We start from the raw sequence: 26953 nt of genomic DNA, 5'->3' as shown, positions 1-26953 counted from the left end.
TTTCTATATGAAGTAATAAACATAAATCGTTTCAAGGATTAAAAAAAAAAGCAAAATCTTTCATTTCTTTTTTTATATCTCCTCTTCACTTAGTGTGAATTTCAATGAGAGAGATAATGGAGCACTATCATGGAAAAGTTTTTTTCTATCTTCCTAGGTCGAGGGGAAAGAAGTTCCTTTCACATCATCGGCATCTCAGCTATTGAAGATATATGTACTGGTACAGTTTACTCTGATACTGGCATTTTATGAAGAGACCTTTGCAGATAAATCTGTAAGTAGTGCTAATTTTAAATAGAGTGTGAAAAAATTATCTGTCACTCTGAAAATGATAATAAGCTCTCTTTTCTCCCTGCGCTCTATTCTTTTCTGTAGTTTTTTGAATTTTGGCAATATCTCACATTTAAACAGGTAAACAAATTCATCTACAATCAATTTAATTAATTGAGCCAATTATAAGTTAATTATATCCAAAATATTTCTGTATAAAGTGTCCATCAAATAGTAAATTATTAATCTAAATGGCAAGTAGGAAGTGATTTGCCAGAAATAAATTCTTCAACAATTATAAGGAAAGTATTTCAGAAGTTAGAATCAAGTATTTTGGGGAAAGTGGACTTTACATCAATTTCAACATGCTTATCTTCAGTTAGAGAATACCCTGATAACTTGAATTTAGGGGATTTGCAACATATGGTGAGGTTTATTTATTGTGTTCTTTCTAAATATTCAAAATACTCAGTTTGTCTTACTCAAGCACAAGAGCACTGGACCAGGATTTAGAATCTGGATTCTGATTTAGGCATTACTACCTGGGGAATAGTTTTTTGGCCACATAAGAATACCCTCACTGCCTACATCTTGAAGAAAATAAGAATAGCATAATGTGTATAACAACGCCCTGTAAACTATAAAAAGATAAAAACAGAAGTATTTTAAAGTATTTGTTTTGTATCATAGATGTATTCACATTATGTTTTTTTCCAAAAAATACTTAAAATAGTTCAAAGAAATACATAAATTATAATAAAGTAACTAGGTTGGAGAACTCCCCCGTGACTCAGAGGTAAAGAATCTGCCTGTAATGCAGAAGACACAGGAGACACAGGTTCGATCCCTGGGTGGGGAAGATCCCCTGGAGGAGGGCATGGCAACCCACTCCAGTATTCTTGCCTGGAGAGTCCCATGGACAGAGGAGCCTGGTGGGCTACAGTCCATGGGGCCCCAAAGAGTCGGTACGACCGAAGTGGCTGAGCACGCATACACAGCTAGGTAGGAAATAGGTGAAATAGAAAGTAGAATGACGGGAGAATGGAAAATCGGTGTCTTTGACTTTGTCACCAAGTAAATACATACCTCATAAAAGAACCTCACTGAGTCAAGAATGTTGAGGACTCAATGAGGACTCATTCATAGCTCTGTGTGAATAACAGTTAGCTAGGCTGTAAAGAAATAAGGAAAAGGGTGTTTCCATTTTCAGCCAGGTGGATTAGATACACTGACATCTTTTTAAGGTGTATCGAACACCTAAAATTGCTGGCAAAATGTAATTTTTAAGAAAACTCTTTACACTACATAGATGAGTTGGCAAAAAAAATTGAGGTACTCCTTAGATGCTGAAAATGTTGAGAAAATTCAGGTTCAGTGAGGTGCTATTTCTGACCTGCCAGCTGCCCAGGCCCTGAATAGTCACTGTTGGTCAGTTCCTTAAGGGACCCGAAACAAAGCTGAGAGTCTACATGGGTAGAAAGTCAGTTATAGAATTTCAAGTAAAACAACTGAAAGCAAAAGAAATACTCTTAGTGAACGGATGGAGAGGAGGATGAGGAAAAGAAACATAAAACAGAAACTTGCCCTTACTGAACTTGGCTTTGAGTAGGCAAAAAAAAAGTCTTCCCTGTGATTTTTTAGCTACAAACCATCTCTCACTCAAATATGCATGCAGGATTTACACTAATCATTAGTTTATAAACCTAAACTAAATACATAGTTTGGTGTCAGGTGAGGACTCATGTTTAAAAGTCTCATGTTCAAATCATGCTTAGAGCAGCCCTCTCAAACACAAGTCTCAGCATAGTCCCCAAGTAATAGCTCAGTGATAATAAACATAGAGATAAAAAGCACAGAAACACACTAGGAGAAAGCCACCATGACAAAGCACTTAGCAGAAATAACAAAGGAGTTAATAGATTTTGAAAATAAAATCAATTAAAACATGAATTAAGTAAATTTAATGTTTGAAGAAGCAAAGTTGAAATTAAAAAGAAATTAGAAATTATGGAAAATCAAGACAATGATGAAGCACATTTAGAAATAATCAAATTAAACTTCTAGAACACAAAAATAGAGTGGACATGAGGAGGTCAGCGACTTCATTGACAGTTTGCTGCTGCTGCTGCTCCTAAGTCACTTCAGTTGTGTCCGACTCTTTGTGACCCGGTGGACGATAGCTCACCGGGTTCCTCTGTTCATGGGATTATCCAGGCAAGAATACTGGAGTAGATCGCCAAGCCCTCTTCCAGGGAATCTTCCCAGCCCAGGGATCAAACCCATGTCCTCCCGCACTGCAGGTAGATATTTTACCTTCTGAGCTACCAGGGAAGTCCAAAACTACTGAAGTGAGTAACCTTCTCCAGGGGATCTTCCCAACCCAGGAATCAAACCAGGGTCTCCTGCATTGCAGGTGGCTTCTTTACCAGCTGAGCTACTAGGGAAACCCCACTCTACCATAACGCTACCTGAAGACTATTAAAAGAGAATTAGTGCATTAAAAGAGCAAAAATATATATATCTATGATACAGTGCTAACAGACAATGATATAAAAAAAACTAATAGAAATTACCTTTAGACATAAAAATTAGTGTGAAAAAGTCTAAGAAAATGTAAAAATCAAGAAAATGCATATGAATACAAATGGGATTAGCGGGCAGTGAATTCAGGCAAGATTTATCACCTTTTTCAAAGATTATTGACAGATATCAGTCTATCCATGAAAGCTCCATAGTAGAAGTTGATAAATAAGATACGCAGAAAAATTAGTCTAGTATAAGGTTATGTTAAAATAACTTTAATATATAAAGGCTTCCCTGGTGGCTCAGATGGTAAAGAATCTGCCTGCAATGCAGGAGACCTGGGTTCGATCCCTGAGTTGCAAAGATCCCCTGAAGGATGGTATGGAAACCCACTCCAGTATTCTTGCCTGGAGAATTCCAGACAGAGGAGCCTGGCAAGCTACAGTCCACAGGGTCGCAAAGAGTCTGTTCTAAGGAACAGAATATCCAATTAAATGCAGCTTAAATGAAACTGAAAATTCAGAGGCCAGTATTTCGAGGATTGATTAGTTTAGCAGTTCAAAGATTCAGAGTTTCCAAAAGGCTTCTCTACAGTTCTCTGGACTTTCATCATCACAATTACAGCAATTCTGGGCATCCTGTCCTGACAGTGACACCAAAAGCAGCAAGTCATTTCTTAGAAATTTCTTTTAAGAAAGAGAGGGGAAAGATTCCAGAGTATTTCTCAGCACATGTCCTTTCATGTCTCTTTGTTCAGGACGAATTCATATGCCCACACTGAAACAATAACTAACACCAGGTCATGAATTAACCATGAATATATCATATGAATAAATCATATTAAATCATATCATAATTCAATCCCTGGGGATAAAGGGTTCACTTTCCTGCCGAGCATATCCCTTCTTTTTACCTGGATAAGATCAGCAGAGTATTAATATAGTAGAAATGGGGGATATTTTCTGGTTGGACAAATAACTGTATGTCACAGTGTATCTTGCTAAATAAAATAGATTTACAGAAAGTTACTACAGACACTATTGGATAACCTTGAAGAAAGCCATTTTAATTTTAAACATTATTTAAAGACTTTAATGATCTATGTATGTTTGTGTGTTTTTTGCATTTAAAATTAATAACCCAATATTGCTATACATAGTGACTCTAATTTTGGACAATAGACAAGTTCACTTGTGCTCTCACTCCATGTATAACTTAATAAAAAAAAAAGCTGCAGAAAAGACTTCCCTGATTTTAGCAGAAAACAATGATTTCATTTCCAGTTTCCATTCTATGAACTTAAAAGGAGAAATAGGATACAGTGTGACCAGAAATGCTTTGGAAATATCATGATAGGAAATATACGGGTTTACTCTTTGCTGGGTCATATATGTGCTACACTAATGAAACCATTCCACGTTGTAGCAAGTTCATTTGTCTTTAGCTGCAAAAGAAACAAAATTTGAAGCCAACAATTTCTTTCAGGAGCAAAGGTTTCTTAAAAGCAGCATGGATTACATTACTCTTAGCAATGCGTGTGTTGATGTCAAACTAACATAATGGTTAGACTTATTAATTGCTTCACCTAGGGCCTCATAATCGTGTCTTCAATATTACATAATTATCCCATCACTGATTACTTTGTTATTTTAACTTGTTCTCCTACGTTATGATTAAAATATATGTGCATTAATGGAGGTTGGATAATTGAGTAACACCAGAAAAAAAGCTGCATCATCTATATCTAAATATCTACCTAACTTTTGATATACTGATCAATACTGAGTACAGTTGGCATTATTGAATTTTTAGACTAAATATAGTCTCAAAATAAATTAACCTAATTCACAGAAATAAAAATGAAGATTTACCCATTTTGACTTTGCAAGAGAGGCCTTAATATTAAGTTCACCAAAAGAATTTGACTGTGTAGGCATGAGTGAGTGCTACTTGGGTTAAAATGTAGCCAGACAGGGTGTACATTACAATATGTAACTCATAGCATGGTTTTCGCAAGATTTTTCCACTGTCGTAACAATCTATATGAGAAACTGATGTAGATATGTCGACAAAGAGAAATATCAAGTGATGAAATCCTTTTCAGATTGAAATTAAAGTTGGAGACAGCTTCATCCTTGACACAAATTAATTTTGAAAAGTGCATTTGCTTATTTCCCACACATGTTTTCCTTTGCTAAAAACATGCTGTGCAACTAGCGGGAAAAAAACTTTGCTTATTTGCAAAATTCTGTAGTGCCTTTGTAGTCTCAGGGATGTTTAAAAGCATCTGAAGACGTTAAAATCCAACAGAAATATTTTTTTTCCAGGTTGACTGTAGCCAATAATCACACAGAAAAGTTGTGGCTGACTTGTAATAGCAGACCCTGCTGTAGTCGGACAGCCTTTTCTGTTTACGCATATACCAGAGTAGATAAACACTTACTTGTTTAATGTACGCAAATTCTGCATAAATAACTCTGAGAGTCAAAAAAGCAATTTGATGGCCGCCAGAAAGATGTAAAAAGGCACATTCCTTTCTCACTGAAATTTGCAATGCATACATTTAAATAGATATTGTTTAGTTTAGTGATATGACCCACAGTCTTTCATGTTGATTTTACTTTAGTAATGCTTGGGAAATCAATTCCTAAGCTGCCAGGGTTCACTGCATGGGGTGATGTCATGAATAAGGGTTTGAAATGGAAATATGGATGCACTAGCATGCTTCCAAAGTAAAACTTTAAAGGCAATGCTATCCTTTTCAATAATAGACTCAAAACAGTTTGAATATTTAATAAGGTTGTATAATAGAATATGGGCTTCCCGGTGGCTCAGATGGTAAATAATCTGTCTGCAGTGCAGGAGACCCAGGTTCATTCCCTGGATTGGGAAGATCCCTTGAAGAAGGAAATGGCTACTTACTCCAGTATTCTTGCCTGGAGAATCCCATGGACAGAGGAGCCTGGTGGGCTACAGTCCATGAGTTGCAAAGAGTTGGACAGGACTGAGCAACTAACACTTTCACATAATAGAATGTATAGTAAAGTTGGTGCAGATATGTCTAACACAGATTATTTAGTGATACATTTCAAGTTAATGAGGCATTTGAGATTATTCATATAAGTCTGGAAACAGGATTTTATAGTCTTCAATTCCCCTGGATGCTGTACTCTGTAAAACATTATGGGCAGTAAACTTTTGCAGCAGTGCTTTCATATTGACAGGTTTTAACAGATCTTTAGGAAAAAAAATCAATATATCTAGTTGTACTTTCATAACAGAGAGTGTCACTTGCTCAAATTAGATCTAATTTAGGACCTACGTGAAACGTCTCAAGTCAATATTCAGTGCATACTGTTTTCCTCCAGTGCAGCCCACTGGGATTGAATTTAATTTCCTAAAGTTTTTAGGTGGTAACTGAAGTAATATGAAAAAAGAAATGTAGGCTAAATTGAGTATCAATTATAATTTAAAGCCATGAAATGAATGTAATAAATGTGTATTAGTAAAGGGAGGCTATTAACCAAAGCTACCTGTCTAATAAGCATAGATTTCAGGAACTTAGAAAAGTGATTCCTGTGAATGCCAATGAAAAATATAGTTTTGTCCATTGTATTGAAATATGATAAAGTGGGAAATTGAAAGTTTAAAATGCCTTTTGCATCAAATAATGGAATATTAACTGAAATTAAATACATCTTCATACTATTAGTACTGTCTTAAAGTTTGATCAGTTATCAGGCAACTCCTTTAAAAGCTTTCATATAATAAACACCCTGTACCATAAACTGCTTATAATTTGAATTCATATCTCATTTTGATTTATTAAAACTATGTAAAAATTAGACACTTTAATTCAGTGTTGGAAACTCAAAATCTCAGTGCACAGATTTTGAGGGTCTTATTTACTAAAAGTCATCCTCTTGAAAAGACGGGCTACCCAGGTGGCGCAATGGTAAAGAATTTGCCTGGGATGCAAGAGAAGTGGGTTGATCCCTGGGTCGGGGAGATCCCCTGGCAGATGGTATGGAAATCTGCTCCAGTATTCTTGCCTGAGAAATCCCATGGATGCTGAGGCCTGGCAGGCTACAGTCTATGGGGTTGCAACCAATTGGACACAACTGAGTGACTGAGCATCCTGAAAGGAAGTTTGCTTCTCTGAGACTGTCTTTTAAAACCTTTGTTATCTTTTATATTTTGGGAAAGATCTAAAAGGTGTATAGCCAATATTTCTATTTATTTCTTAGTGAAAAAATAAAAGTATCCTATCAAGAGTATAGAAAAAGTTGGCATACTGAGTTTAGTGCAATCTTAAAACAAATACTGATAACTTAGAAAGATTCCAGTGACCTCTGGAATAGTTGTAGTGAACATCCAAAAATGATAATGATAATATCAATGTGAATGTCTTCCTAAGCAAATGTCATAGGACCTTTCATTGCTAAGTTTGCTCAGCCTTGGACTAACTGCTATTCGATACTGAGGTAAGACCCTTTCATGTTCTCTACCCACTTCCCAGTGAATCATGAGCTGGTTCATTCTGCTGGTGGCCACTTGTACTAGAGCTGGCCCTGCTGTGAGCCCTGGGCATTGTGAACTCTAGTTCTCTTCTAGCCTTTGATAGTCTCCCCATATATGCATGAGCTGATGTATGAGACCGGGTGGGCACCCTCTGCAGATGAAGAGAGTTCTGTTTATGCAGCTCTCTCCTCTTTGGTCCTATCTACCAAACAGTCCCTCATGGCTCAGGCGGTAAAGAATCTGCCTGCTGTGCAGTAGACACAGTTTCAGTAGGGATCAGGAAGATTCCCTGGGGAGGAGAATGGCTACCCATTCAAGTTCTCTTGCCTGTAAAGTCCTATAGACAGAGGAGCCTGGCAGGCTGCAGTCCATAGGGTTGCAAAGAGTCAGACATGATTGAGCAACTAACTTTTTCTTCTAAACAATAGCCTCTTTGGGCTTCTCCAAAACCCCAGCTCTCTTTCCCCAAATCAGGAAGTCTGCCAGACCCCTCTGAGTTCCCTCTGTGCTGCAGCCTAGAAGCTCTCTCAAGGTAGTAGCCTGGGGCAATAGTAGGGGTTCATGCCTTTTGTATCCCATTTCCCTGGAATCGCTAGTCTTTGTTGCCTAATATCCAGGGTCTTGAAAATGATTGCCTTGTTGATATATTGTTTATTTTGTTTTCAAGTGGAAGGGAAAATCGATCCTTGTTTCTCTGTTGAGTTCAGTGCACATTCATTTTTTCTTAACAGAGTAGAATCATAACTTAAAATATAATTGAAACTAATTATTCAAGGTATGTTACTTAAATTTTTTAAAATAAAATTTTTGCTTTTACTTCTTACATGTTTTTGTAGAAAGTCATTAACTCCATATAAATTAATAGCTTCTTAAGTGTGTATTTGTTATACATTTTAGGCAATGTATTTTCACCTTTGATATATATTTATTTTGCTTGCTTCTAGTTTGAAATTATAGAAAATGTTCATTCTAATCGAATATCTTTATGTATACTTCAGTAGTAACCAAAAGTTCTGAAAATGTAGAAGAAAAAAATATAGTCAATATTGACTTTTTAAAAAGAAAACAGGATTTTATTTTGATATAGATTGTTTAGATTCACGTAGAATTACAAATTGCCTTATGACATCGCCTTGAGTTCTGCTCCTGTATCTAAGTTGTAATTCTGGGAAGCATCTTCAAGCCTTCAGGTTTCAGCTCAGGGTATCTAAAAGGATGATGGTGAGATGGTTGAATGGCATCACCAGCTCAATGGGCATGAGTCTAAGCAAACTACGGGAGATAGTGAAGGATGGGGAGGGAAGCCAGGCATGTTGCAGCCCATGGGGTCGCAAAGAGTCAGACATGATTTAGTGACTGAACAACAACAACTTCAGTCTAAAAGAAGCCATTAGAGTCATGGGGATGATGAGGTCGTGGAGCAGGTATGCCTCCAACCAAATTTTCTGCCTTCACATCAGAGGTTATGGACGTTTAACTATTAGGGAATTTTTTACCTTATTTTTACAGATGTTTGTGAAAATGAGCACTCTGAATCAAAATAATGATTTTAGTAGACTTTTTCAGACACCTTACAGTGAAACTCCTAAAAATATACCACTGTGATATAATAATATGAAGACATTTTCATCTCTAAATCCTTAGAATTATGAAAAATTTTATCAAATTATCTTTGATGATAAACTTCAAAAAAAAGAATTTACATAAGAGATTACTATTATTTGAGGACATAGTGTATAGATCTGTTATCTCCCTTTGTGAGGTTTGTTGTGTGGGAAAATATAAAAGGTCATTGTGTTGGTCACCAGAATTTTTTTTTCCATGAACAAGTAAGAGGGTGATATCTCCATTCAAGAAGAAAACAGCTTTCTTCCTTATATACCTATGGGCAAGGAAGGACTCTCACACTTTCATTAATTGTTAAAGCAACAAGCATATGATTTATGCATTCCTATGCAGTTAATGCTGCCTTATGAGTATTTTTTTCTCATCTACTTAAAGTAGCAGGGAAGTAGTGTTCTTCAGGCATAAATGCTTGGATGGTGATTCCTATACCAGCAAACCTAAGGAAATAAGAGCTACCAAACTGCTTGGGATTTGAAAGATAATTTTAAAGGAGAAAAATTAATTCCTTGCTTCATAAGCTTTTTATAGTTATGGACATCCTCATTTTTGTGATAAATACTTATATTCAATGCTTAATTTACAACAATTCCATTTTAGCACTTGAGAGTGATATTCTACATGAAAGATATACTAGCAGTAAATGGTGTGAAATGGTGGGAAGCCCAATGAAAAATGAAATTGTACTGTTATAAAAAAATTAACAAGCTTCATGTCATTTCACCTCTTGTTTAAAACACAGGAGGCTAAGTATTTACAGTGATCAAAGTCTATAAATTCTATTCTGTTTTTTTGCTCTAGTGTAGCCAGACTATTGTCCAACCAGCAGGCATTGAAGGAGTATGGTTTCTGGGGCAGGGATTCTGACTTTCCTGCTCACTCTCGTAAACTCCTGTTTACCACACTGTCTAGCAAAGGCTCAATACATATTCATACAATGAATTTGTAGAAATCAGAGAATGTCTCCTGCATTGGCAGGTGGGTTCTTTACCACTGGTACCACCTGGCAAGCCCAACAAAAGATATTATATGGAAAAACGTAAAAGTTCCATAGAAAAATGGACTCTTTAAGGAAACATGTGCTCCATATTGAATTCCTTTTTTGAGGAATCTATTTCCTTTAAACTGAGTTTCAGGATGGTTTTGTTCTTTATGAAATTAAATATAGAAATATTAAAGCAGTCAATGTTTTAAATATTTAACACAAGTATTTAGTATATTACTATTAAATCGTTAATTAAAAAGCTGAATTTTTTAATTTTAAAGAACTAATACATTTATATTAAATTAAATATTTAATGTTTTAATATTAAACTACTTATTAAGCCAGTTAGAATTATATTAAAGGTATGAGTAATAAACACATATGTAAAATATTCAATCATTTGGTCACTCAACAAACATAGATGCTATATGGAAAACACAACAGAATAAAGTTATAGATAATAAAGTTTACATAGGGTGAACAAGGATATGTGATAGTTACCTCAATGAAATAAGGGATAAACCTTAAGGATCACTGGAGGAAGTCATTTTAAGCCTAAGAAACTGTAGAAGAAATAGATTTGAGTGGGAAGTTCATCATATTCAAGAGCAGAATTTCTGATATAGCTTAAGAGTGAAAGACAGAAAGTGTCCAGGGATGATACAATAACAGTGGGTATATTGTATAGAGGCCAGAGTAAAGCCTGAGCTTTATTCAGAGTGAGATTTGAAGCTCATGGGGGATTTCGAATGTAAGAATGGTATAGCATGACTTGTGTTTTTGAAGAGATAACTCTGGCTACATACTCAGCGTGGGAAGCCAGGATAGGTGGACACACAACTTAGAATTAGAGAGGCCAGTCAGGAGGGTGTTTTAATTGTGTGTGTGAGCAAATGAAAAGCTGGAGGTGCCAGCCCTCAAACGAAGAGAAGCAGGGAGAGTGTGGTATGGAAGAGGAACTCAAATACAGGGCTGTAATCAGGCTAAATTTCAGGTACTTAGTAGCCAATAGAGGCTTGACAAGGCAGGCAAATAGTCATATTAAGTTGGTTTTCACACCATCACCATTAGCTAGGATGCAATTTGCAGAGAGAGGAGTTCTTTATCATTTTTTGGCTCAGGGATCATAAATTCCCTTACCAAAACAAAAAATATATTTTGCCCTGTCTCTTAATTTCCTGTGATATTTGGAAGAGCTAATTAACCTTTAATTTGTGCTTCCTTATCATACTGTAATTAATTAAGATTAGCTTGAGTGCTATTTGGAAAATTGGTAAAGCCTAAATATAATAGCATTGATAATTATTATGACCATTTGTTGACTTCTTACTTTATGCCAAGCACTCTTCTAAGTATTTTATTACAGTCTTTGCCAAACTCATATTTTATTTGAGATGTACTGAACGCATAACACAGCTTAGAAATGCTGAAAAATTTGATCATGTTTACATGGCTAATAGGTTCAAATAATTTCAAACCCTGCATTCTTTTAGAGCATTTAAAATCATGCTACAGGTTTGAGGCACAAATCATTTCTCCCTCCCATATGAATTTTTTCCTAAAAGATCAAAAAGAAGCAGTAATGATATGCTAAGTCGCTTCAGTCGTGTCTGACTCTTTGCAACCCTATGAATGGTAGCCTGCCAGGTTCCTCTGTCCATGGGATTTTCCAAGCAATTTTCTTCTCCTATATATATATTATATAGATACTATATATATAGTATATTATATATATATATAGTATATTATAGTATATATATAGTATATAATATATATATTATATATATATTTATGTGTGTGTGTGTGTGTGCGTGTGTGTGTGTATTATTGTTTAATCACTAAGTTGTGTCCAACTCTTAAGACCCCATGGACTGTAGCTCACCAGGTTCTTCTATCCATGGAATTTCCCAGCAAGAATACTGGAGTGGGTTGCTACTTCCTTCTTCAATAATGGTAATAAGAAGCATGTTTTTAGAAACAAAATATTTCCCTTAAGTCAACATTCCCTGGTTGCTCAGTGGTAAAGAATCTGCCTGCAATGCAGGAGACTCAGGAGACATGGGTTTGATTCCTGGGTCAGGAAGATCCCCGAGAGGAGGAAATAGCAACACCCTCCAGTATTGTTGTCTGAAAAATCCCATGGGCAGAGGAACCTGGTGGGCTACAGTCCATGGGATCGCAAAGAATCAGACACAACTGAGCACACACATACACAATCTGTTCTCTGCTCAAGCACACCTCATTACTTCTACCATGAGGAAAATATTTTGTTTGTTTTGCTTTACTGTCCCAGAGAAGCCACTGCTGAGTTTCACACACCTAAATAGCATTTTTCTGCTCTCCAAATCTCCATTTAAACATTGTGGAATTCCCCGAATTCTCCATCCTGTATCTGATATCCAGCACTGTCTCCACTTTCCTAAGCATCCTGACACTTTTTATTCAGATCTTTGACTACTCAATAATAGTCCTGTACTGAACTATGGCTCTGGAGGGTTAAATTCCCTTGGCAATTCTGGATGACATACTAGGCATATGGAAAGTGACTTGGGAAGTGTTAGAAATTGCCCATAAGAGACGGGGCTGATTCAGAAGATGATATGGAACAGAGATACTGGGTGTGAGCAGCAGTGGCAATTGGTACCTTTTGTTTCTAACTTTGGACAGATGCTGCTTAGTTGTAAAAGTGTATATTAGTTAATAATGACTTGACGTTACCTCTAGTTAGGAAAAAGAAAACTGAGAGAGTGTTTGATCACTCTATTAACCAATGTAGTGCAACCTTTGGTGTTCTTGTGAACCATCAATCCCATCAGTGAGTAGGGAAGCCGTCCAGTGGCTGGCTGTGTATCCAACTCCTTGATTTTATTCATCTACTGTCAATCTGAAGCAGTAACCACCTGGCCCTCACACGAGTAACTTCAGTATAGACCTCTGCTTCCAATCCCTTTAAGTGTGTTGCTCATATGGATTCTACCACCGTCACACTTTGGGGTCAGTTAGGTCTATTTTGAATTTCAGAGATATCGTTTATTTCTGTGTGACGGAAAAGTTACTTAATCTTTTGAGTTTCATTTCATTTGCTTTCTCATAGTCAAAGCTTATAGAATACCTATTCTGCAAGTTTGTTGGGGACATAAAAAGAATTAATGTATGGAAGCTGTAAAACAGTAGATGCTCAATAAACGTAACTGTTAAATTTTTACATGTAAGCAAAACATATAATTAATTTGTAATTATGACAGAGAGATATGTTGTTTTTGTTACTAACTCAAAAAAGGACTTTTGACTTATAGGTAGGAATATATAGGTTTCATCAAAGTGTGAGTGGATATGTATAATCTCTTTCATGTACATGTTCACACTAATAAACACATTCTTCTTTAAATATTTTCTTGATTAAAGGCAGCTTTGGGTTTGAAACAACAAAGACTTGGCTGATATTAAAAATAACCATTTACAGGTGGTATTTATTCATAAAAGGTAAGTGATTTCTCCATACGTGGGGATACAGGTGTTTCAAAGAATTATGAAAGTCAAAACTCTAAAGAATTATTAGCAAGAACACTTTAAGCAAAGTATCATTAGAATTGTCTAATTCATTCTCCAAGTGCCCAGGAAGATAACTAAATGATATTAGGAAAACCAAAATATTCCTTGTATATTCAACCTTTTTGAAAAATGTCAGTAACAAATGATGCAACATAAAATAAAATTGGGGCTGCTGTTCCTGCCAGCTTTAAATTCTAATGCTCATTTGGCTGACCCACCCAAAGAATCCATTGGTTTCTTTGTTTGTTTGACAGGTACTATCTCAGGTCAGTCTCCTTCTGAGGGTTTGTTTCATTATCCTGACCTTGACCTCCATTGGATTTCTTTTGGATCAAAGGTAAAAAGTGAAATTCTTTCATCTTATGTAACTTTGTAATGTGATTTTAAAAATATCTGTGAAATTTTGAAATTCAGCAAACGTTGATTGGGAATACATGTAAATCCATGGCTGATTCATATCAATGTATGACAAAACCCACTGGAAAAAAAATAATTAAAAAAAAAAAAAAAAAAAGAGTAAAGCTGAAGCTGCGATTTCACACTTTCATTTTAAATGCAACAGAGTAGTGGTTTGTCTGATTTTACATCAAGGGATCATTTTAAATCTAAGCCCTTTAGATGAAATTTAGGTTTGTCAAATATATTAAGAAAACCCATAAAATAAAATGATTAATTTGGCAAAACATAGAGTATAACTCTGAGTACTTAATAAAATATAAAAATGATTTGAGTATTTTCCTTTGCTATTGAATAGTTCACAGTATATGCCTAAATGTATGTACAGTTGTTTCTCGGTATCCATTGGAGATTGGGTCCAGAACCTAGCCCCTCATACCAAAATCTGCAGATGCTCAAGTCCCTTATATAAAATAATGTGTATATATATGCACAGAACCTATGCACAGGCTCCCATAAATTTAAATCATCTCTAGATCACATATAATACCTAACACAATGTATACTGTATTATAAATGCAATATAAATGCTACATAAATAGTTGCTGGCAGTGGCAAATCTAAGTTTTGTGTTTTGAAACTTTCTGAAAATTTTTAAAAAATATTTTTTCATCTTAGATTGGTTGAATCTGAGATGCAAAACCCACGATTATGGAGGGCCACCAGTGTATTTAAAGTTTTATGTTCTTTACCCTCATACAGTACAGTATAAAAAAATGTTTTTATTTTTATCATTTATTTTGTTTGGCTTTTCATCCCTACTTTTCTATACTAGAGATAAAATACATACTGAGCCACAAAAAAGAAAAATAGAAAAACTGAGTCAGAAGGCAATCTGAAATAACCCAGATCCAAAGCATCAGGATCATATATTAAGGATCACAATTCTATTGTTAGTATATACATACTAAAATGATCAATCAGCCAATAGCAACAGTACAACAGTATACTGTTCTTTAATGAAGACTTTTTTATTTTCATGGATACAAATAAATAAGCTGAATAGCAGGCTATTGATTTTACTGCAATATATCCTAAGGTATGTTATGGTATATGTTTATATAAATGTCTCCACTGCCTTTGGCCTTATTTAGGAACTCATGCTGGATATAGGTATGTCATTGTGGAAAGGAAGTGAAATGTGGAAAATTTTCCTTTGAAACTGAGAACTAGTTAGATATGTTTGTTATTTAACGCTGGGCTGGAAACTGTCAGTGGAGAAATGAAAGAGAAAGAAAGAAAAGGCATAAAGATTTGAAAGGAATTAATAAAACATTTAGAAAATTAATTTATATTAATCTAGAAATCTGAGTAGTGAATTAATTAGAAAATCCAAGGAATCTATAGGGAATTTATTCAAATGGATGAATTTAGGAAAAGTTTTAAATAAATTATCAACTATATTTTTATATACTAGAAAATATAAAAAATTTATGCAAAAGATCAAATATATCAAATACCAAGAAAAAAAAGTCCAAAAAAAGGAGTAGTATGTCTCTAAACTGTACATAAAACTACTGAATATTATGAAAAATAAAGAATTAAAAAATGGAGAGATACTATATTAATAGATTGGAGTACTCAATTTTGTGAAGATTACAATCACAGCAGTTGGTTTACATACTCAGTGCAATATGAATTAAAATTATAAAAAGTTTCTTCTCTGTGGAATTTGACAGACTCTTTCTAAAATATATATATATATGGAAATGCAAAGGCCTAATAATAGCCAACACAGTCTTGAGATTTTTTTTAATGGCAGGAGCTGAGCTACTGGCTATCAAGATATATTATAAATCTATAGTAATTAAACATGTTTTATTGGCATAAAGATTAGAACAGAGAATCTAGAAACAGATCTACGCATATGTAAAGACTTGATTTCTGACAAAGTCATCCCTGCAGAGCTATGGGAAAAGGAAAAGGCTGTCTTTTCAATACATGGTCTTAGAAAAATTAGATCTCCACATAGGAATAAGAAAAATAAACTTTACAAATAATTCACTCCATTAAAATTAATTCTGGTTTCAGGGGATTATAGAGTTTAAAGTGAGAGGAAAGTCAGTACAGATTCCAGCATATAGCATAGTAATATATGTCTATAACCTTGAAGTAGGTAAAAATAATAAATGGTCCACAACAATCCATAATATAGATAAAATTGGTGAATTAGGTTATAATAATATTATGAAAGTCAGTTCTTCAAAAATAAAATCTTAATAAGACAGTAAAAAAAATAAAATTTTGAGGTAGGAAAAGCTATTTGCAATTTTTTATAAACTTCAAAGATCTTATGTCAAAAATGTCTAAAATTAAAAGAATTGACAATACAAGTTGTGAAATGCTTACACTCTGAAGAAGGTGGTTTATATTGGGATACCTAATTTGAAGAATGTTTTGAGTATTTCATTAAATTTGGCTGTCCAATCCCAGGTGTATACTAACCAATACACCCAAAGGCATATAAAAGAATGTTCAGAAAGCATTGTTCTTAATAAACAAATGTGGCCAACAATCTAAATGTCCTTCCCGAGGTGAATGGATGCGTGAATATTGGTCTATTCACACAACAGAATACTATGCACAAGTGAAGAATGAGCTGCTGCTATATGCAGAAATGTAGATGTATCTCACTAACAACACTGAAAGATATTAGATACAAAAAAAGTGCACGTGATATAATCCCATTTACAAAAAAATAGAAAAAAAGATAAAAGTAGAAAATAGTTTTTAGGAATTTATGCTAACTCAATAAAAATGTAAATAAAGAGGTAGGAGATGGTATGAGCACCGTAAATGATAAACAACAGGTAGTGAGTGATTCTTTCTGCAACAGACGGAGGGTGGGACACTGAAGAGGTGAGATGTGCCTAGGGCTGCTAATGTTGAGTGGTGTTGTATGGCTGTTTATTTGTTGAAAGTCATTGAGCTGTATATTTCTGTTTTGTGTGTTTCTTCCTATGTATGTTCTAATTCACAATATAAAAGGCCATAGAACACAAATAATAAAAATGAATTGTTTTAAAATAGAAATTAAAAAAATAATAATAAAATAAAATAGAAATTTTATTTTCTGTTTTATCATTGAAAATTACCCAAATATCAATCTAAAAAGTTTACAGTGATGATACAAAATTATTTTACAAAGGGAAAGATTTCTTAACTTTTTGTACATACACAAAAATCATACTACTGTATTCTAAATTAACCAAATAAAATATAGCTATATTATAATGATATTAGTTCAATAATATTTTGTTAGAAAATGTACATCATAAAAATACCATTTGTCCTTTATGAAAATATTTAATTATACAGTAAGTGTTGGTTGAATTCATTGTGAAGTTTATTTGAATCCGATAAAGCAGCTGTTCACTACTGCTATTACAAGGCAATTTACAAATGCCTATATGTGACCTTCAACTATGTTTTAAATACACATACATACTTTATATATGTCAGAATTTGAGTTTCAAGAATTCTGTATTATAAAGAAAACATTCATCACAAAATTATTGACCAAAATCTATATTCATGCTACCTATAATATCAGATTTAGCAACATATTATCATAGTCCCAATATTTCACTATTCAAGCATTCATTATTTTAGAGTAGTTAACTATATCAGCCCTCCTAAGAAGTCATTTATTAAATGAATGAAGTATTAATATATTGGGTGAGTGAGGGGAGTCTAGTCTCTAAACCCTAGAAATTTAGTTGTCTAATATTTTATTTATTAGTTGAATATGTTTCACCCCAATTCATCAATGCTCAAACTAAGTTTGGTCAATTGATCAATAATAGATTTTCTTTAAAAAGATGCATTTTGTGTCTTAGTTTAATGCCTGTTTACAAACAGCTTCAGAGGTACATGCTCCTCAAATATATTAAAATACTAGGTGTTTCTTGAAAATGAAAACAAGTTATTAATTATTAAAATAATCGGTGAATTATAAATAATTCATAATTAATTATGAAAATAAATGCGTTAATAAACCAACCCATTTTATTATATAACAGACAATAAAGAACATTCAAAGGTAACGCATGTAAATGACATTTTATTTCAGACCTAAGGCAGCTGTTCTGGAAACGTTCCGTTGCTTGGTGTTCCTAGTGCTCTGCAGAGCAGGTCATCTGAAGCCTTGCATCTCTTCTTGGTCATTTGCTTTTGAGGTAAGACGTTTGCTTTAGATAGCTACAGCAGGGTTAACAATTGGTTGCATATTTAGCTCATCCATTCAGCAATGTTTTTGTCTATTTATTCTGTGAATAGTACATGTGGGAGATTTTTCCCCATTCGTTTACAGTACTTATTTGTGTTCCCTTGCGCTAGTTTATATTGTTGAGTCTCAATTTTTGTTTTCTAAGTTTGGATTGATATCATTAGCCTTCATAAAACAGTTGGACAAATTGCATCGCATGATGTTTAGAAAGAAATTAGGCTATATAATTTTTTCTCAGCAAGTAGTAAAAGTGGTTTTTACAAAGAAGTTCTTGGCAGAGATTGTGCCATTTGAGACTTTTCTTTTTTAGGCTTTTAAGTGAAAATTGGGATTAAGATATTTTGTCCAAAAAAAAAGAGACATTTTGTCAAGTACCTGCAAGTTAATAATTCTTTAGAAATCAAATCATTAATGTCACTGAGATCTTTCTACAACTGAAAATATGTTTAATTTGACCTTGTGTTGTTAGGATTAATACTTATCTTCTAAGAACTACATAGAAACTTTGAATACATATTTATGACTTAGATGTCTGTTTAAAATGTTATTTTTATCACTAATGCTTTAATGGACAAGATTTTAGTCTTTTAAATTTAGGGTTATATCATTTAACTTTGGTACTAAGAAACCTGCCAACATTCCTGGAATGTGCATTGTGTAACCTTATTTAAGCATGAAACATAAATGCTAACATTTTCTCCAATGTTAGTGGAAAAATTGAAGTAGACACTTTCATAACAGAGTAACAGTTATAAGTTGGGACTGACTGTTTGGAAGAGAAATCAGTGCTATCTGTCAAATTGCAAATACTCTTACTCTTTCATCCAACACTTCTCTCCTAGGAATTTATGCTACACAAATGATATATTCATATGTGTGTTAATTAATGTATATAGAATATTAATCATTTGTAATGGAATGCTGAAAACAGTCATTAACAATCATTAATGTCCTATTAAACCATTAATAGGAAACTGCTTAAAAATTATGGTTAACATAGTGAAGAAGAATATGCATTTAGCAGTGGAAACAGGGAAGTCTTTAATACCAGTATGAAGCATTTATTAAAAATACATATATATTTGAGGTTGCTCCATCATATGTATGGCCTTCCCTAGTGGCTCAGCAGTAAAAAAATCTGTCTGCAGTGCAAGAGATGTGGGTTTGATCCCTGGGTCAGGAAGATCCAAGAAAGTGGCAACCCACTCCAGTATTCTTGCCTGGGAAATCCCATGGACAGAGGAGCCTGGAGGGCTACAGTCCATGGGGTCACAAAGAATTGGACATGACTTAGCAACTAAACAACAATAACAACAGGGGTGTGTCTGTGTGTGTGTGTGTGTGTGTGTGTAAATATATATATATAAAATGGGGAGAGAGAGAAGAAAGAAGGAGAGAATAAAACATGATACAGGAGAGTCTGTGAAGTATGTGAAGTGTGCTACCATACAAAGCACATTGTATAAAAATGAGGAAGGGGAGTAATATGCATATGAATATTTTTGTATGTTTGCAAATATTTCCAGAAATATAATCAAGATTCTAATACATGGTTGCCTGTGGGAACGTGAACTGTGTGCCTCAAAGAAAGGACTAGAGGAAAGATTATTCATTAAGTTAATATTTTTGGTACCTTAAACTTTCTGAACCATGTAAATATATTTCTATTTCTAAAAATATCTGAATTTAAAATGATGAAGCATTAAATATTAGACTCAGTATATTGGATATCATCTAGTCTATGTATTCAAATAGGTATTAAATAAAGTTTATACATCTACATATATTTTGTTTCTTGAGGTTACAACCCAAAATTGTTTCACATACTATAGATGGGAAGATAATTCTAATTGTAGGGAGGAAACAGAGTAATTCTGCTTAATACACCTACTCTTGGGTATATTGTGATAGTTTATCTTACATGCTCCAAAACAATGAGAGAATGTAGGTTCTTAAGTTATCCATGCTGTAAATGTGAAAATATATGATTACAAAACACAGGTTTTTGATGGTGGGATGGTGAAGGGCAGTGTAATGGATCCAACTTCTGAGTGGGATGAAATCTAGGGTTGGAATGCTATCTCTTTACTTAAGTTAGTCAGTAGGTGAAAGTGAATGTTAAGACTTGTGCCACATTGTCTAAATTTCATTCCTGGCTCAGGTACTTACTGGCTGTGTGTCCTTGGGCAGTTATTTGGTCACTTAAAGATTCTTAGCCTTAACTTCCTCATCTGTAAAGGGAGAAACTAATAATCTCTATCAAATAGGGTTTTGAGAATTAAACGTGACAACCTATGTAAGAGATTTAGTACAGTGCTTAACACATAGTACGTGCTTAATAAATGTTCAGCTCAGTTCAGTTCAGTCACTCAGTCGTGTCTGACTCTTTGCCATCCCATGGACTGCAGCATGCCAGCCTTCCCTGTCCATCACCAACTCCCGGAGCTTGCTCAAATTCATGTCCATTGTGTCAGTGATGCCATCCAACCATCTCATTCTCTGTAGTCCCCTTATCCTCCTGCCCTCATTCTTTCCCAGCATCAGGGTCTTTTCCAATGAGTCAGTTCTTCGCATCAGGCCAAAATTGGAGTTTCAGCTTCAGCATCAGTCCTTCCAATGAATATTCAGGACTGATTTCCTTTAGGATGGACTGTTTGGATCTCCTTGCAGTCCAAGGGACTCTCAAGAGTCTTCTCCAACGCCATAGTTCAAAAGCATCAATCCTTCAGCACTCAGCTTTCTTTATAGTCCAACTCTCATATCCATACATGGCTGCTGGAAAAACCATAGCTTTGACTAGATGGACCTTTGCTGGCAAAGTAACATCTCTGCTTTTTAACATGCTAATGTTAGGTGCTATTATTATTATTTTATATGAACTTAAGGATCCCTTGAAATAATTCTTTGGTGTGTCACAAGATCCAAAATCAAGTTTGGGAACAACTGACATAGGGGTTGGGAAGGAACAACAATGTTGACCATAAAGTTATGGTTGTGAATTCTTAGCTTGATACTCAGTTTGTTGGACATTGGATTTTGTGCCTCAGATCATTTACCTGTAAGATAGGTTTAATGAGAACTAATGTGCATGGAACTTATACTATGTTCTAAACGGCATATTTGCATTATTCCATTTAGTCCTCATATCAAACTCATGATGTGGTAACTACTATTTATTTTTATAATGGCAGATGGAGTAACAGGTTGACTCACTGTTTGAATTCACCTAGATTGTATGCAAGGAAGTCAGGATACAACGCAGACAGTCTGGCACCACAGCTCTTGATCACTGAGCAATGCTTTCTTCTGTGTATTGATAGCAGTACTCAGCTACCTGAAGGGGTTTAGATGAAATTTCAGATGCAATGTAGCAAAAGTACCTTGAAAACTGTGGAGAGCTAAAAGGTCTTATTGATATAACTGCAAAGTGTTTTGAAAAAACTCATAGTGTGAAAAAGTTGCCTCTGAATTATCTTTGGTTTATGATTCAAGGAAGGGAGGACCATGGCAAAATATTTCCAGAAAGGCACACACCTGGCCACTTCTTCAAGAGCAGGTATTGCCTGTGATTTGCCACTAAAACATGTCCTTAAAGTGGTGTAATAATGATATCTACACCATGTGGCTTGGTGGAAAAATTGAGTGACACAAAGAACATAGGAAGCACTTGATACATTTTAGTTATCATTTTTCATATTACTATTATTATCGTTATAAAAAGTATTTGCACTACTGGTATCATCATTAAAATATGCATGTAACCACTGAATTTCCAAGATTAAACCTGAATAAGTCTTCTGTGACTAGAGGTCAATAAATAGATGGTAAAGACTGGACAAGTATTTTATTATCAACATTTTTTACCTGGGGAGCCTTTTTAAAGTTCAAAAAATTAAAAATTAAAAGCAGTTAGCAATTCTCATTTCTTAACTGTGAATTTCAAATTTGTGTTTTCCTCACACTTTTATATCTTACAAATTTATGTAAATCTTTGCCATTTATCAGAATTTTACTAAACCAGTTCTTTCCACCTACAAGCTGTACAATAACCTAATGAATGGCCTCAGTGACTCCATTCAGTATAAACTAGGAATGAGTGACAGGAGTAATTATCCTACAAGGACACAATGTTCTCATCAATTTTCCTTAAATCTATCACTAGAATAACTGACATTGAAGTAATTAATCCTCTCTTTCTTTGATAAATCAATGTCGTATATGTTGGCAACATCAGTTAGTAGCCCTATGACTTCTGTATTTGTCTCAACGACTGGTGGCAGGTTGTTATATTGCTTTATTATGTAAGCCACATTTCATAGGTGTGCATGACAACAGTTCTATACTAAACAGGCATACTGCCGGTCACACTTACAGCTGAAAACTCCTATACACAAGCATACACAGACTGGAAACTTGACCTTAAATTATTTTTCACTTAGATTGCAAAAGAGCTCTTAGGTAATTACAAGTCAGAAATACAAAGTAAAATTTGAATCTGATCCTGTGACTTCCTTTGGAAGTTTTTGTCCTCTTTAGCTTGGATCCAGAGAACATCAAGTAAGGGTGCGGTTCTCTCGGTATTTATAAAAATTTACTGCTATACCAGTACACAGTTGTCTATCTAGTTTGTGCAACAATGAGTCTGTGCCCTTGACCATTTCTCTCTGGATAGATCAATCGGTATCTTGACTGACTCACATAATTTTTTCTTCAAAACTTGCTGTTTTGTGGATAAGAAATTTGACAGGAAAGCAATCCCTTCATTCTTTTCTTCACTCATTTCTCACTCACATAAGCACTCACATTTTTCTTTTCTGTTGACTCTGGTATAATTTGTTCTGCAATCACCTGTGAATTTGTGATAAATTTTATCAGTAGGCTTAAAGGTGTTTAACCTTATAGACACTTAAAGAGAAGATAGCAAGGTGAAAGATGAGTAGATATTTTGATAAGTATATAGGTATATAAGATAATGAGAAATACTTGTTTGCATATATTTTAATACTATGTATTTTGTTTCATGTAACTTTTTATTTAATTGAGGAGATAGTTGAGAATACTGGGGGAAAAAAAAACATTGACTTTGAAGTCACACAAATCTAAGTGCCATCTCCAGCTCTGCCAATTGGTTTTATGACCTTGAGTGATTATCTAAAATAACCACACCTTAGTTCCCTCCATGAAAAAGGAGAATAAAAAACATGAAAGTTGGTTTTTATATTCAAAGGAGTAATAAGATAGTCTGTAAAACCTACCATAATATCTGGCATATAAGTAATAATTGTATCAACTTATCTATATCATATACACATACAAACTACATACACACATTTAAAATAATATTTTGAGGATTAGGTCATTAAAATTAATGAAAACATGAACCTGAGAATATCTGCTTATTAGTTGATTCCAAAAGAACATGCAATGTCTGTAAATTTAGATCTCAAAAAAATTTTAAATCTGATTTACCTTTTTTGTTGAAATCATTAAGATGGAAGCATATCACTTTAAAAATGTCAGTGGCTCAGTCATGTCTGACTCTTTGCAACCCCATGGACTGTAGCCTTGTTCATGGAATTCTCCAGGCAAGAATATTGGAATGGGTAGCCATTCTCTTCTCCAGAGGATCTTTACGACCCAGGGATAGAACCTGGAGCAGATTCTTTACTGTCTGAGCCGCCAGGGAAGCCCCATCATTTTTAAATGGTAAACAAACTTCTCTCTGCTGCAGATGCACACAAGAGGTGGGTAGGATTTGAACAAGCAGAGGGGAAGGTGGAGAGCACTTGACTCAAGGGAGATTACAAGGGAAGGTCTGGAAGTGGGGGTGACCATGAGCAGTCTGAGTGGTGAGATGATCCTAGTGACAAAAGCCCAGATAAATAAATCCTTGCAGAGGACAGAACCAACTTGCCTAATGCTCTAAGTGACAAAAAGAAACATTTATTCAATACTCACTGATTGCCTGGGCTGGCAAAAGCACAGAAAAAGCCTCCTCTTTATGGAGCTTGATTTTAATAAGTGTGGTGTTAATTTTAGATTTCTGGAAAAACTTACCACAAACTTAATCACTTAATACTAAATACATTCACTATCTAACAGTTTCCATAGATCGGGAGGTCAGGCTCTGTTTAAACTTCATACTCATCTCTCTGCTCTGGGTCTCAGAACGCTGCATAGCAGGTGTCGGCTAGATTGTATTTTCATCTTGAGATTTAACTATGGAAAAATACACTTCCAGCTCTCTCAGCTTGTTGACAGAATTCACTGCTTTGCACTCATATGACTTAGGGCCTCACTTTCTGGGGCTTTTGACTGGAGGCTGCCCTGAGGTCCCCAAGGCCAGCTGTGGGTCCTGGCCGTGTGGGCTTCCTCCACATGACGGCCTACTTCATCAGACTCCAAGGAGAAACTCTCCCTTCAGGGAAGGCTCAGACCTTCTTGTAAAGGCTTTCATCTGTTACAACCAGGCTCATCCAGGATCAGTTAAGTTCAGTGGCTCAGTCACGTCCGACTCTTTGCGACCCGATGGACACAGCATGCCAGCCTTCCCTGTCCCAGAGCTTACTCAAACTCATGTCCATTGCATAGGTGATGCTATCCAACCATCTCATCCTCTGTTGTAACCTTCTCCTCCCGCCTTCAATCTTTCCCAGCATCAGGATCTTTTCCAATGAGTCGGTTGTTTGCATGAGGTGGCCAAAGGATTAGAGTTTCAGCTTCAGCATCAGTCCTTCCAATGAATACTCAGGACTGATTTCCTTTAGGATGGACTGGTTGGATCTCCTTGCAGTCCAAGGGACTTTTGAGAATCTTCTCCAGAAACACAGTTCAAAAGCATCAATTTTTCAGTGCTCAGCTTTCTTTATAATCCAACTCTCATATCCATACGTGACTACTGGAAAAACCATAACTTTGACTAGATGGACCTTTGTTGGTAAAGTAATGTCTCTGCTTTTTAATATGCTGTCTAGGTTGGTCACAGCTTTTCTTTTAAGGAGCAAGTGTCTTTTAATTTTATGGCTGCAGTCACCATCTACAGTGATTTTGGAGTCCAAAAAAATATTTCCACTACTTTCCTTCTTGCTTGCTGAATTCCAGGCATGTGCAGTGCTCTAGGAATGTGCTCACTCTACCCTGTCTTGAAACTTTGCTCTTGATTTTGCCTTTACCTGTTCTTTCCCAGGAATCCAGCTCCCCTTTCCCCTCATATTAGTTCTGAACTGAAACACCACCAGCCTTCCTTGGGCACCATTTTTGTTGTTATTTTCTAATTTTGCCTCCTCTGCTCCTGATTTGTTTTTCACTTTAATATTTATCATTATCTAATATATATATATATGTATGTTTTATAAATATATATATTTATAAAATTCAGCAAGCAAGAATGAGAGTAGTGGAATATATCTACTTAAATATATAAATGTGTATAATATTAACACACACATATACAAATATATATATGTTTGTCTGAGTTATTGTCTGTACCTTCTCTGTGACATACAGAACCTTGCGTGGCCCCATGATTCTCCCCACTGCTGTTTATGACCTGTCAACCTGTATACTCCCTTCCCCCAGCATGTAGGTGAGACTTGTGCATGCTTCTGGCCAATAGAATATGGTCAAGACTCTTTAACACCTATTTATTGATTAAGTAACTATTGAGTGGACACTGACATTCCCTACTTGATAGCTGTTACTCACCAAAATGGAGGAGAGCAAGTTGCTGGAATTTTCACCTGACATAGAATTCTGAATTTTGAGTGACTTCAAATGACAAGACATGGGTAGTCAGAAGTCCCTTGTTATCCAAATAGCTGATTAAAATACATGCATCAGAAAGTGAAGAGAGGCTTAGCAGTTCTTAGTATCACATTTCATCAGTCTTCCTTTCTTTAAAGTAGCATTCAACTTTCTTTGGTGTTTGAGTTATCTATTTCTATATATAAAAAAGAACCCAAAACTTAATGGCTTAAAATAATGAAGATTTATTATTTCTCACAGTTCTGTGGTATTTCCACTGCTGCTTTAATGTAGACTTATTCATCAGATTATAGTCAGCTTAGGGGTCAACTGTGCTGGACATACACAGAGTCACATAAGGGGGCTCCATTTTGGCTGTTAGTGGGAACACCTTTATTTTCACTCCATGAGACCTCTCACTTAGACCAGGTTTTTAACGTGGCAGTTTCAGGATCATGACAATGGAATCTGCCACACTTCTTGGAGCCCAGGATCTGAAACTCATAAAGTGTCATTCCTGCCATATTCCATGGGTCAAAGAACATCACCAGGCCAGTCACTGTTCAAGGAGTGGAAAAATAGACTCCATCTCTTGATTAGAAGAATAGTCAATTATAAAAGAGTATGCAGGGATTTATGGCCATTGTCCAGTCTACCACACATGGATTTTATATTATATACATTTATCTCACAATGATGATTACTATATCACAGGACATAGACATGTTTGTCTGAAGACATCTTAGTTGCTTTTTTCAGCTATACACCTGGCTTCATAATGAATGTACGGAATAAACTGCACCCAACTTTTAATCATGAAATACATGCTAGTCTACCATAAACTTACTTATGGATTTAAGGGGAAAAATAACACACATACATACACACACACACTGACTTATGAACATTCATAGTATACCGTTTTGACTAATCTATTTTAATATTATTCAAGCCTCAAATATTTTATCAACTATACAGAGTTTGCATTTATGAATTATAGCTCTATGTTTTAAATAATACTTTCTTCATATCAGTTCATAACTTTTTCCATT

General features: G+C 35.0%; 1 protein-coding gene across 3 annotated transcripts in view; it reads left to right on the top strand.

The window, feature by feature from the left end:
* The window catches only part of AGMO (alkylglycerol monooxygenase), a 373576-nt gene that overhangs the window by 186343 nt on the left and 160280 nt on the right, over positions 1 to 26953 (top strand). For all 3 annotated transcript variants that reach the window (XM_043872923.1, XM_043872920.1, XM_043872921.1), the window contains 3 exons: positions 158 to 274; positions 13729 to 13811; positions 18003 to 18108. In XM_043872923.1, the coding sequence (XP_043728858.1) occupies positions 158 to 274; positions 13729 to 13811; positions 18003 to 18108 (306 nt within the window). The remainder of the gene's footprint in view (positions 1 to 157; positions 275 to 13728; positions 13812 to 18002; positions 18109 to 26953) is intronic.

This window comes from Cervus elaphus, chromosome 18 (assembly GCF_910594005.1).
Source record: "Cervus elaphus chromosome 18, mCerEla1.1, whole genome shotgun sequence".
Taxonomy (NCBI): domain Eukaryota; kingdom Metazoa; phylum Chordata; class Mammalia; order Artiodactyla; family Cervidae; genus Cervus; species Cervus elaphus.
This window is presented reverse-complemented; position numbering and strand designations above follow the sequence as displayed.